The sequence below is a fragment of the Coregonus clupeaformis genome, chromosome 11 (assembly GCF_020615455.1).
Source record: "Coregonus clupeaformis isolate EN_2021a chromosome 11, ASM2061545v1, whole genome shotgun sequence".
In the NCBI taxonomy this organism is placed as follows: domain Eukaryota; kingdom Metazoa; phylum Chordata; class Actinopteri; order Salmoniformes; family Salmonidae; genus Coregonus; species Coregonus clupeaformis.
In genome coordinates, this window is record NC_059202.1 from 4,196,555 (window position 1) to 4,209,136 (window position 12,582).

A 12,582-nucleotide genomic window follows, 5' to 3' on the forward strand; every position below is an offset into this window, starting at 1 on the left:
GAATTTGCCAATCTTGGTGTTCTCTGGCAAATGCCAAACGTCCTGCACGGTGTTGGGCTGTAAGCACAACCCACACCTGTGGACGTCGGGCCCTCATACCACCCTCATCTGTTTCTGACCGTTTGAGCAGACACATGCACATTTGTGGCCTGTTGGAGGTCATTTTGCAGGGCTCTGGCAGTGCTCCTCCTGCTTCTCTTTGCACAAAGGCAGAGGTAGCAGTCCTGCTGCTGGGTTGTTGCCCTCCTACGGCCTCCTCCACGTCTCCTGATGTACTGGCCTGTCTCCTGGTAGCGCCTCCATGCTCTGGACACTACGCTGACAGACACAGCAAACCTTCTTGCCACAGCTCGCATTGATGTGCCATCCTGGATGAGCTGCACTACCTGAGCCACTTGTGTGGGTTGTAGACTCCGTCTCATGCTACCACTAGAGTGAAAGCACCGCCAGCATTCAAAAGTGACCAAAACATCAGCCAGGAAGCATAGGAACTGAGAAGTGGTCTGTGGTCACCACCTGCAAAACCAGTCCTTTATTGGGGGTGTCTTGCTAATTGCCTATAATTTCCACCTGTTGTCTATTCCATTTGCACAGCATGTGAAATTTATTGTCAATCAGTGTTGCTTCCTAAGTGGACAGTTTGATTTCACAGAAGTGTGATTGACTTGGAGTTACATTGTGTTGTTTAAGTGTTCCCTTTATTTTTTTGAGCAGTGTATTTTGCTGAAGGGAGTGCCATCCATTTTCCTTTCAGAGAGGTCCGATTTTCTCCTTGTAACCCTTTATTATAATAAACTCCCTAAGTGTATGGTTTGTACTTCAGATGCTCTTCTCTGATTACTGTGTCTTCAGTGGCCAATGGAGTGGCTGAGGTGGCCGCTTCCTGTCAGAGGCCCTGCCCAGGTCACATGACTGGGGTATCTAAAGAGCCTGGAAGTGGATGAGCTGTCAGAGCCGTGCCCGAGCTATCCTGAGAGGCCTTTTCATTGACCACTGGACCGCTTCCCAGTTCTCTCAATAGGAAAGGGCTGACAAGCATTAGATCTAACAAGTTGACTGTGGTCCTGTGGAGGCTTTTAATGGCTCTTCCCAGGGGATGAAGTGTGAGTAATTTCAGGAAAGACCTCACTTTGCAGCCCAATTCACCTGTTGGTAATGTTCATGATTACAGTTATGGACATAACAGCGACAACATTAAAGCGCTATTCTCGGACGAGGATGAGCAACATAGAATTGTTCATTTCTTTATTTTTGCAGCCTGCTTCACATACTTGGGCAGTCCATAACCTACACACAGGAAGTTGGTGGCACCTTAATTGGGGAGGACAGGCTTGTGGGAACGGCTGGAGCGAAATAGGTGGAACGCTATCAAATACACCAAACACATGGTTTCCATGTGTTTGATGCCATTCCATTCACTCCGTTCCAGCCATTATTATGAGCCGTCCTCCCCTCAGCAGCTTCAGCAACCTACCTAGCCCAGAACTCAGTGCCCCAACCAGCCTATAGATCCTGCCCTCCATTCTCTAAATGTGCGTGAGAGCACCCTAGCTTAAGCTTAGGTGACTTAGCTCTATTTATACAGGGCTAAGTCTATTTGTCCGGTGCCTGTGTGAATAGGTAAGTAAAAGGGAGAGCTGGCTGGGTAGGTGGAGGCCAGGGCTAGGACAGGAGGTGTTGGATAGACTGGGTCAGCCTGAGGAGACTGGCTGATTACTTATTTACGCATGCATGCGCACCCACAAACGACGAGAACTAATCCTCTCTGGTTTACACCCACATGTCTGGACTGGCACCACCTCTTCCACCTGAGTCAGTCAGTCAGCAGGACTTAGAGTAGAGCTCTTTTTGGGGATGAACCTGCGTTTGTTTGTGTACTGACTTCCTCCTTCAAACAATAAAATATGCTCTGACTAAAAACACCCCTTTCACCCTAATCGTGGCTTTGTTGCAGATCTGTTGGTGCTTTAGCCAACTCCCCTGTTATGTTGTGTTCGTTGTCACGTCAAACATGTATGGCATGACAACAAGCATTGAGGTGTTGGATAAAGCATATTATTCAGTTGTGGCGGCCAGGTTGGAGATTCACTACAGTTTAGTCATTTAGCAGACACTCTTATCCAGAGCGACTTCCAATTAGTGAGTGCATACATTTTTCATACTGGCCCCCCGTACTTCGACCTATGGAATTACTCAGTGGTCCATAACTTCCATTGGAGTATCATTGACTGTATCTGCAGTTGCTCACTTCAACATGGGTGTTTGTGGCAACTAGGATGTGTGCGGATCCACCTGGATCAGTGAGGTTGGTGACCTCAGCAGAGACACTTCCTCGTTGGTTACGCCCACAGGAAACCACAGATGTGTATTACAAGGCTGTTTGAAACCCCATGTGAACTACAGTAACCCTGGACATGACCTCTCCTATCAGATATGTGCTTCTCTCAAACGACACCCACTGTTATTGTACGAATGTGTACATTTGAAATGCACCTACTGGCACCCAGTATGATTCATATGTATAGTGAGAATCAAGTTCAAATCCACCCACCTGTATTTACATGCGGCACAGTGGATGGGTGTTTGGTGCGTTGAAAGATCTGTCCTCCTCTCTGTTCACCCAGTTTGACTGACTGTTAAGGTGGGCACAGAGGTTGCTTATAAGAGTTGTTGTAAGCTCTGTGATAGAGATGACTACCCCTACTAACTCCAGATCAGATGTATCTAAGCCCCTCTCTCTCCCTCAATATGAGTAGTGGTGGTGGGATAGATACAATTTTCACAGCCCTCTGAGGCCCCATTGCTGGGAAAGGCCTCAACAATAAGATTAGGGTCCAGATAAGTGGGTTAGTGGAAGTCTTTGAGTGCAGTGGAATACTGTGTGATAACACCCAGGTAATACATAAGTTGAAAGGGATATCCAAATGCTTTGTCACATCTCATTATATATCGCATAAACCCAGCCCATGACTTGTATGTTACATAGTGAAAAAAATGGGTGGCATGCATAGTAAAAGTACCTTTAACCCAGGGGTTTTAAACTCATTTCGTCTGGGGGCCACATTCTGTTTTCACCGGGCCACATCTGGTCCGCAGGCTGCCAGTTTGAGACCCCTGCTTTAACCATGCATAAATCACATAACTGTTATTTCCCTGTATTGAGAATCTCAGAATTATCAATTGTGGGCTCATGTATGATAGCATTTAGTGAATCTTGTGTCATGGGATGGCTGATTGAATTTATTCATTTGAGATCTCTCCATGGGCAACTGTGTCTCTGTTTGATCTCCTCATTATAGCTCTCAGTGCCCTACTGTACTCCTGACACTGTATGCTTGTTTGTTCCATGTGTTTATGTATGAATATGTTACTGTATTGCAAAGTCAACAGATGTCTCGCATTGAACATATTCTTTGTTTTCTCTTTTTCAGAGTAAGGAGATAACGTTTCAGCTCCAGGAAGATTTGATGAAGGTCCTCAATGAGCTCTACACTGTAAGTAGTCATTTAATTTCCTGGTTCTTGATTTGCTGTATCACTGTACTGTAACAATAGTGTATCAAGTTTTTCCTGATCAGGTCACATAGTTGGGAACAACTCTCAGCCTGAATGATAAATCATGATTAGGGCACTAAGAAAGGCCTCCAAGATCAGAGCCTACCTGGTCTGGCCTTAAAGTAGCTGCAGGCCTCTATGTTTATCTGCCTGCCCTGTACTCTGTGGAGGCTAGTTTGTTCCCAGATCAGTTTGTGCTGTTTGCCAACTCTTACAGTCATTGTTACAAACAGATCTGGGACCAGGCTATGCGTATAATGCCACTCCAGGTCTCTGACCTTGGGGGAGAGCAGGGTGCTTAAACCACTAATCAATAGTTAATTCAGTAGCTTAAATTGCTGCCGTCAGTCCTGGAATAGTGCCAGCTGAGATTCATGTCCCCCAGGTGGCCCTAGACACCCTGACATTCTCATTCTTCCTCAGGTAGAAGGGTATGGCTTTTGTGGTCTATATGGTCTTGGCATCTTCCCTTTTGTATAACCTACTCACATATATTGTGTGACATGTAGTTTATGTACTTTCCCATTCATCTGGTGGCCATGCTATCTGCTTTGTTAGACTTTCTAACCTTTTGGAGGAAGATTTTGTTAGAGGCAGGACCGGTTCCAGGCATAAGCGACATAAGCAGTCGCTTAGGTCCCCCGGCCGCTAGCGGTCCCCCAATATTTTGTATGTTTTAAATTTTTTGGGGTACTCAGTAGGACATTCAACTTACTATTGAGAGTAAGAATAGTAGAATACACCAGGTGCCATTTGGAAAGTTGGTTGTGCATCAGCAGTTCTTTTCATCCCGCTAAGCAAACAAAGCTGATTTCTGCGACTATTTCGCTATTGAAACAAGTTTTGTTTAGCTAATAAGATGAAAACGTTACTTCAAACTACTTTTGAGTACCTTGTTAACATTTCAACAACATGAAATACAGGTCTTAAACGTTGCTATGTTTAGGAAATATCAAAGAAAACATGTAATCTGCTTGACACATTAATGTTACTTACCTTACAGATCACAGTCAGCTAATTTCCACTCCATTCATATGCAAATCTATTTGATTCATACACTGGCTTGTCTGGCTGGCATGTTTTTATTTTAAATAAATAAAATAAATAAATAAATAAATAAAATTTTAAGCTGCCCTTCCCAAACTTTCTTAGCAGATAATGACAACATGACAATAACAGTAGCTGTAGATGATGTAATGAAAAGTTAGAAGGTGGTTGGTAATGGAGGACATCAGGTGGATCGACGTCTGGGTGTTGGGCAGAACCCCTAGGTCCTGGAGAACAGAAGCAGAGTTAAAGGGGACCTGGGAGGAGACAGAGATGTAAACAAGCAAACGCAGGTTACAGGTAGATCAGGTATGTAAAAATACATTTATACAGATTTATTTAATTTAAATTAAATGTTCGATTAGACATGCAATAATGTTAATGCCAGACAGAAAAGAAAGAAAGGATACCTGTCTGTAATTTCTTTACGTCAGCGGGGTTTATGAGGGAGGTAAGGGATGGTCCCTGGAAAAGATAAGAGAGCTGTGAGTTTGGGGTGGTGTCATGACCACTGGAGTCATACACCTTAATAGTATCTACCTGGCAGCGGAGGTTACTTACCGTGACCCTGTGGTTAGCCTTGACATACTGTCTCATGGGCTTCACTGAAGTGTAGGGCGTCAGTGCTTTCAGTGGTTGACCGTCCAACTGGAGAATATTGTTGGCTTCCACAGAGGTAACCCTAGGAAGAGAAAGAGAAAAATATTAGTGTTAGGGAAACTAAAACTAGCTACATGTTATTTTGTGAGCAAATGCAAATAGTTATTATCTGACATTTTTATATTCACCTTAACTGGTGGTGACCCCAGCTAGGAGCGAAAGAGGAGCGAGGTTTCATAGGTCTCGCCTTCATTTCGTCATTCTTCCAAATGAAGTAATTCGCCCGAATGACCTTTAAGCACAAAGTGAAAAATTGATACATTGTGTGCTCTCTGATATGACATTCATGGAAATCATAAAAATTTCAGATATAATAGAATGTGATTGATAAACAAAAGGTTATTTCACTTGCCCAGCTGTCCACATCCTTGAAGAAGCGTAGGTTGATTTTGGCAATCATGCGCTTCACTCCGAAATGGCCAGCATGCATCTCGGTTAGCACGGCCTTCTTCTCCTCCTTAGTAAAAATCACCCTCCCGTGTGGCTGGCCATCCTTCCCCCTTAGGTACATGTGATTGCCTAACAAGTTGGAAGACAAGAGTTGTTGAAATACTCAAGTCTAAGTAAATTTGCACTGCTGTCTTTTTTCTCTCTCTCTCTCTTTCACTCTCTTTCACTCTCTTCCCACCTCTCTCTCCCTCTATCACTTTCATTCTGACTTTCTTCCTCTCTCTCTCTCTCTCTCTCTGTCTGTGTCTGACTGTCTAGCGAAGACACCTAGTTAAGGGCAGTAGGAATTAATATAATTGCTTACACCTATCCATTTGATTGATCAAGGTTAACTTATAGCTAGATACCTCAATATGACAGACATATAACTAAATGTATAGCTAGCAACATGTAGATGACCAACTAGCTAGATGGAAAATAATCAAACGATTGTGAGAGCTGTTTTGTTGGACTTCAGTGCGGCTTTTGACATTATCGATCATAGTATGCTGCTGGAAAAATGTATATGTTATGGCTTTACACCCCCTGCTATATTATGGATTAAGAGTTACCTGTCTAACAGAACACAGAGGGTGTTTTTTAATGGTAGCCTCCAACATGATCCATGTAGAATCAGGCATTCCCTAGGGCAGCTGTCTAGGCCCCTTATTTATTTTCAATCTTTACTAATGACCTGCCACTGGCTCTGAGTAAAGCCTGTGTGTCTATGTATGCGGATGACTCAACATTATACACGTCAGCTACTACAGCGAGTGAAATCACTGCAACACTTAACAAAGAGCTGCAGTCAGTTTCAGAATGGGTGGCACGAAATACACTACATGGCTCGTCGAATATCTCATTCCAAAATCATGGCCATTAATATGGAGTTGTTCCCCCCTTTGCTGCTATAACAGCCTCCACTCTTCTGGGAAGGCTTTCCACTAGATGTAATACTAATTTAGGCTCTTCATCTAGTAGAATTCGATGCACACTTTTCCACAATGCATTGGAAGAGGTGGGCTGCGAGTGATAGGCCCTAGTTCTCTTCAAGTAGCCAACCAACAACACTAGGCTACTTCATTGGGAAGATGCCTGAAATTTCTGCGGTGGTGTTCAAATGTAGGCTAAGTAGTTTTAGTTCTTAAAATGATCATGAGTATTGCATCGTAGGCTACATCTTTGAAAACAGAAGTATTTAAAATTACATTTTTGGGGGATTTCTGTTTTCTCACTGAAAAGTGTTTATTGTTCTCTTGGTCTCCTCTTGGTCTTCATCAGAGCTTTTAAACTAAATACTAAACCATCTTTTGATTTCTGAATGTGTCGGCACCGGGGACTCGGGATGTGGCTATGTTATTGATGTCATGTTAATCAGGACTTTTGATTTGAACAAATGGATTGTTTTAGTTTTGTAGGGTAGGCTACCTATTTCATTATTTAATTTATGGATCAAGCCGTCATTCTGATCTCGTTCCCAATGATCAGTGCTTTAGCTTTATCATGTTGCTGTCCAGCGGTTCTGAATTTGCGATGCACTTGACTGTCCACGTTTTTTCTGTGCAATACATTTGAAGAGTTTTGGTGTGTGTACTAGGCTATTTGATTTAATGTATATATGTTACAGCATGTTGAAATGTTGAAATGGAACCAAATGATCTCTTTCTGTCTTCAGTCCTTTTTAAATAGTCTAAATGGGCTATATGGTCATCTACGGTATAGATTGAATGTGATAGTCTGCCTATAACCAGCCTGAGTAGGCATATAACAGAAATGTGCTGTATGCCACGGCCGCAACACAGTAGCGGCTGAGTAACTGGGGCGGGGCCGAGTGCAGGCTGGTTAATGCGATGCATGTCTGTTTAATTTGGAAAAACACACCTGCACGCGGCCCCGCCCCAGTTACTCAGCCAATCAGGAGCCGCTACTGTGTTGCGGCCGTGGCATACAGCATACTTTTTACTAAATGGTACGTGCTAAATAGTATTCGACGATGAGTAAAAAGTATGAAGTTTAAGTATGTAGTACGCTAGTATGGGTATTTGGACACTGCCACTATGTTGGTGTTTCCTTTATTTTGACAGTTACCTGTATCATGTTATGATTACAGCATTGATTATTATGGTAAAACCCAAGCAACAGATGTGGGAACAGTTACTCTGTTGTCCCGGGAGATATTCAGCAGGGGTTAAATTTCCCTGTAGCGTAAGTCTTCGGTTACGAACAAAAATTACGTTACGTTATACTTACAATCATCTATGACATGTGAAACGACCACAGCTCAAAGCGTGTCACCGTCTCTCTCGCTGCAGTCCAATTTGACCTGATTTACTCCATGGTGCAGAAAAACACACACAGAGGGAGAGAGAAAGACTATTGCATCAGACAGCCACGGGGGCCTGTGTGGCCAGCGCCTGTGAAATAACAGGTTTGGTCCCAGTCGTTCTAAATCTGTCCCTTTAAAGTAAACGCACCAGGGCTCCAGACCAGGAAGTCAGCAGTATGGCCTGTGGTTGTTCGCCCCTCTCGCTCCACTGGTTCCAATTACGTGGCTCTGGCCACCAACACAAAACAAGCAGGGCAAAGTCTGTCCACCCGTTACAAAAATATATTGTATTTTGGGGGGTGGAGCGGAGATGTTTAGATTTTAGGTCTACATTTTGATTCCGATTGAGGTTATGCAGACCGATTATAATGTATACGGACGCCGTAACTGTAATTTACTGTATGCCGTAATTTACTGGGTTAAGCCGCGGGATCACCTTTGTTCCATATGCTTCGGGGTGACTTTATTTTCAGTGGCTGGTCTTGCGTCAGTAGTGGGTTTAAGGACAGCCTTGGCAGGGGATGGCACGAGCAGGGCTAGCCTGTGTCCCAGTTCTGTTTGTGCTGTCTTGCCAACTTGTTGTCATTGTCTGTTGGCAAGACAGCACAAACAAATCTGGGACTCAGGCTAGCCCTTCTACTGACAGCAAAGGAGTTGGCAAGACCGTACAAACAGATCTAGGACTCAGGCTAGGGCTGGCCTGCCCCAGCAGGGGAAGGGGACTGATTCTCTCAGACCCAACGGGGTTACAGTGAAAGCCAGGCTAAGGTATTTTCCTCTCCCAAGCTCCTTCTGTCAGTACCTCCCCCATCCTGCTGTCCATACTGTCAATGACCTCTGAAGGTCCTGAAGGAGAGAAATGTGTGTTTGTCAAAGTTCAGAAGTCTAATCGCTTTTGGGTGGTTTAACAAGCTAGCTGCTCGAGCCTGGAGGAAAGCAATGTTTACAAAAACTTTACTAGAGTGCGTGTCATCGTCGTCAGTCGTGACTCCCGTTGGTGGTGATTCGTCAGTCTCATTCAGAGCCCCTACCTTCATTTCTATGTCAGCCTTCCATTCCAATCACTACACTCAGAGAGCCATTATGATGTGTTATAAATAGTCTCTTATGAACTTGTGTCACGGCCCTTGAAGAAATCATGGTTTACTTGAACAGCAGTTGTACCTGGCTACTCATGAGTCACTTCCTAATGTATTCTACAGTCATGTGAGTAATAGTAATAGCTCCTTCCTGTTTGGATAACATTGAGTCAAACTGAAGGAAATAGCGTTAATCAGTGTTTTGCTGTGGAGGTAATGCATATCCCACTACGCCGCCATCACTCTTCCTCAATTATGGTTCTGACGCGTTGACAAGGGGAGCATACCCACTTAAATTGTAGTGTATCACAAGATCTGAGTTCAAAAACTGAATCTGTTTGCTTTAGCCTGCCGGGAGTGCCAGGTGGGCAGGGCTTGCACTTTTAGGGACTGTTCTATTGGATTCCTTTCAACAGGGAAGCTCAATCAAGCACAGCTAAAGGATTTCAAATGATTTCAAATAGTATTTCAAATCAAGTTTTTATTTGTCACATGCGCCAAATACACATTTGAACCCAGGTCTGCGTAATACCTCATGCCAAGCCATATATAGAAGTTGGTGTCTTTTGAAACTCCAGGCCTCAGGAATTGTATGTTAACTCTGAGGGATCATTGCTTCAAAGGGGAGAGAACAGGGTTGTTGTGTATGTGGTTTTGTTTGTCTGTAACCACCTGATCTGACATGGGCCCTGCCTGCCTGCCTGCTGGCACCCTGCTGACTGCACTCTGTCTTGGGCTACGGCAGCCAGGGATGATTGGGTGTCTGTGGGTGGATTAAAGTCCCTCGGTGACCCATTACAGAGCTATAGCATATCCTACACGCATCAGATGGAATTGCATCCCGTATAAAACAGTGGTGGTAATTCCAGCAAACTGCTAAGTGTATATGTAATTCTCTGTAGATGGAATTTCAAATGCAGGGCGATATGGTAAATGGGAACGGCAGTGAATCGTGGTTGTTGAGTTCGTACTGCATAAGAGCCTCATATAAAAAGAGAGCGAGGCAAATTGCCTTTGATTTGTGGTGGTGAAGTAGGAAAGTCCTACTGTGAAGTAGAGCTGAATCGGTCTGTGAAGAGTGGGTGGGTAGTAGATGAAAGCTTTGTTTGGTTCAAAGCAGCCTCTCACTCTTCTTGTGAGGTTGAATGACTGACCCTTTACCCCTGACCTCTTCTTCCAACCCCCAGGTGATGAAGACCTACCACATGTACCACACGGAGAGCATCAGCGCCGAGAGCAAGCTGAAAGAGGCGGAGAAGCAGGAGGAGAAGCAGATCGGCCGGGCCGAGCCCGTCTTCAGCATCCGCCTGGAGGACAAGCACCAGAGACGCAGCTCCGTGAAGAAGATCGAGAAGATGAGGGAAAAGGTACAGCACACTTATGGCTGATTCACACTAATGAGCCAGGCCAAGCTGTTCTGGGCTGACCTGGTTACGCATCCATCATAGTTGCTGGAACCGTGCTAGAAAGGACAAGGTAAAAAGAATCAGAGCCAACACAGTATGGTTTGGGGCGGCACAATAGTGTGAGAAAATGAGTATTGGGATGATAATGATGATGATGGTTGCTAAAGGGAATGTTGGAATGTCTTCTCATTAAACACAGTTAGCCAGCTGTGATTAGTCACGCTCACAGTGTATATTTCTATGGTCACCCTCTCCATACATTCACTTTGTATGGCCCCAACTTTAAGGAACTTACGTTGACATCCAGTTGTCCCTGAAAATGTTCATCATTTGTAACAGAAAAAGACCTCTACCAGCCAGCCAGACCTCCATTTTGTATCAAAAAACCTCGCTGTCCTGTGTGTGAGTGTGTGTATGTCTCCCGTGTTTGTGATGGAAACCACACTGTGAGCACTGTCACTTACAGCCTGATTGCTTTGTGTTTTTCTCGGAAGGAACAGGCCTGTTTTCTGTTAGTGCTCCGTGACCAATGGTTTAATGGCCACGGGAACAGCATTTTTTCACATGCTCCTGGAAAGCGTGGTGTTTCGGGAAGTGTTAAAATATGGAAGACCGTGTCAGTATGTGAGTCAGTGTTCATTGGTCATTGGCTGGTGACTAACTAACGCTCACTCTGTTCGTCTGTCAGGCAGTTGTGGAGGAAGAGTAAGTCTGAATGAGCGTGGCTGGGTTGGGAAGTGGCTAATCTTAGATGAATTAGTTTTGTAAACATGCATAGTTTATGCCCAGTCAGTATTTCCCCCCATTCTTATGTTTTCGTTCTTTTTGTTGTTGTTGCCGTAGTAGCTGTTATTTGCCCTCCACTCCACTGTTGTCTATCTACGCCAGTTCCTGTTTGTCAGTCATCCTGAGTTGTGTTGTGTGAGAGCCGCCATACAGTGTGCATACAGACATGAAAGCACGCTCCGCTGTCAATAAAGGCTTTTTCGATCATTAATTTCTCTCTTTCTCTTTCTTTCTCTCCCTCCCTTTCTCCCTCTCTCTCCCCATTTCACTCTCTTCATCTGTCTCTCTCTCTTCATCTGTCTCTCTCTCTTCATCTGTCTCTCTCTCTTCATCTGTCTCTCTCGCCTACTCTTCCTCTCTCTTTTCATCTCTTTCTCTCTCTCTCTCTGTCGCTCTGTCTCATCAGCGCCAGGCCAAGTACTCTGAGAATAAGCTGAAGTCAATCAAAGCACGAAACGAGTACCTGCTGACACTGGAGGCGACAAATTCCTCCGTCTTCAAGTACTACATCCACGACTTGTCCGACTTAATTGATGTAAGTAAACAGCATGACATATTTTTAGTTGGGAGAAACTTCAAGCTAAAGAACAGACAGACACTCATTTATCTGCACCGTAAAACTGGGAAAGTTTGAGTGTCAAGGCCAAATGAGAAAGTGTTACTGAACAGCGTCTCTACTCCCTCTTCTCTTGTTAATAAGCCCTTGGTTGCATCCAAAACGGCACCCTATTCCCTACATAGTGCACTACTTTTGACCCGAGCCCTATTGGCTCTGGTCAAAGGTAGTGCACTATGTAGGGAATAGGGTGCCATTTCAGACATATCCCTTCTTAACATGATTAATGACGTTCACTCATACATTCCTAAATATCTGAGGGAATGTATACATTACTCCAAAACAGAGAGAGATTCTCTCTGCCACAAACAGAGAGCTGCTTCTCAGTCTAAGCCTCTTCCATTCCCCAGACTTCAAATGAAACTGTCTGCACACCCAATCATACAGTATGTTTTTAAAAAACGCATCTCCCTGTTAAGGTAAATTGTATTACGCTCTTTTTCTATCCTCATAATGTTGAAGAAACCCTGCCATTCAGCAGTATTTTTGTAGGTCCTTTTGAGACCTAATATATCTGGGTCTGTAGAAAGAAATGGATGAGTTTAGCAGGAGAGCTGGAATATGAGCGATGGTGAAGACACACACCAAACAAACTGTGGGATGGAAATGACTGAAGGAAGAGAATTAAAAAGCCCAGTAGATTAGTAGCTCTTGTGATTCAAGCTATTCTACTATTCTA

The 12,582-nt window shown here is 44.2% G+C and overlaps 2 protein-coding genes across 4 annotated transcripts in view; one reads left to right on the forward strand and one right to left on the reverse strand.

Annotated features, from left to right (window-relative positions):
- LOC121576977 (SLIT-ROBO Rho GTPase-activating protein 1-like) overlaps window positions 1-12,582 on the forward strand; it is a 150,487-nt gene that overhangs the window by 86,829 nt on the left and 51,076 nt on the right. For both annotated transcript variants that reach the window (XM_041890626.2, XM_041890627.2), the window contains exons 4-6: window positions 3,432-3,494; window positions 10,283-10,462; window positions 11,694-11,822. In XM_041890626.2, coding sequence (XP_041746560.1) covers window positions 3,432-3,494; window positions 10,283-10,462; window positions 11,694-11,822 — 372 coding nt within the window. The remainder of the gene's footprint in view (window positions 1-3,431; window positions 3,495-10,282; window positions 10,463-11,693; window positions 11,823-12,582) is intronic.
- On the reverse strand, window positions 4,485-8,459 carry LOC121576978. 2 transcript variants are annotated; one of them, XM_041890629.2, is made up of 6 exons: window positions 7,941-8,459; window positions 5,614-5,780; window positions 5,390-5,493; window positions 5,163-5,283; window positions 5,012-5,066; window positions 4,485-4,828 (listed from the first exon to the last, which is right to left on the reverse strand). In XM_041890629.2, the coding sequence occupies exons 2-6, from the start codon at window positions 5,770-5,772 to the stop codon at window positions 4,569-4,571; spliced, it is 699 nt and encodes a 232-aa protein (XP_041746563.2). In that variant the 5' UTR covers window positions 5,773-5,780; window positions 7,941-8,459; the 3' UTR covers window positions 4,485-4,568. The 2 variants fall into 2 exon arrangements, with proteins under 2 accessions (XP_041746563.2, XP_041746564.1); XM_041890630.2 differs by having other exon boundaries at window positions 4,485-4,858.

Coding starts and splice junctions, on each gene's coding strand:
- LOC121576978 (XM_041890629.2), bottom strand. CDS start 5,772: ATGTACCTAAGGGGGAAGGATGGCCAGCCACACGGGAGGGTGATTTTT. Junction 5,284..5,389: donor TGGGGTCACCACCAGTTAAG/GTGAATATAAAA, acceptor TTCTCTTCCTAG/GGTTACCTCTGTGGAAGCCA. Junction 4,829..5,011: donor CGTAAAGAAATTACAGACAG/GTATCCTTTCTT, acceptor TCTGTTCTCCAG/GACCTAGGGGTTCTGCCCAA.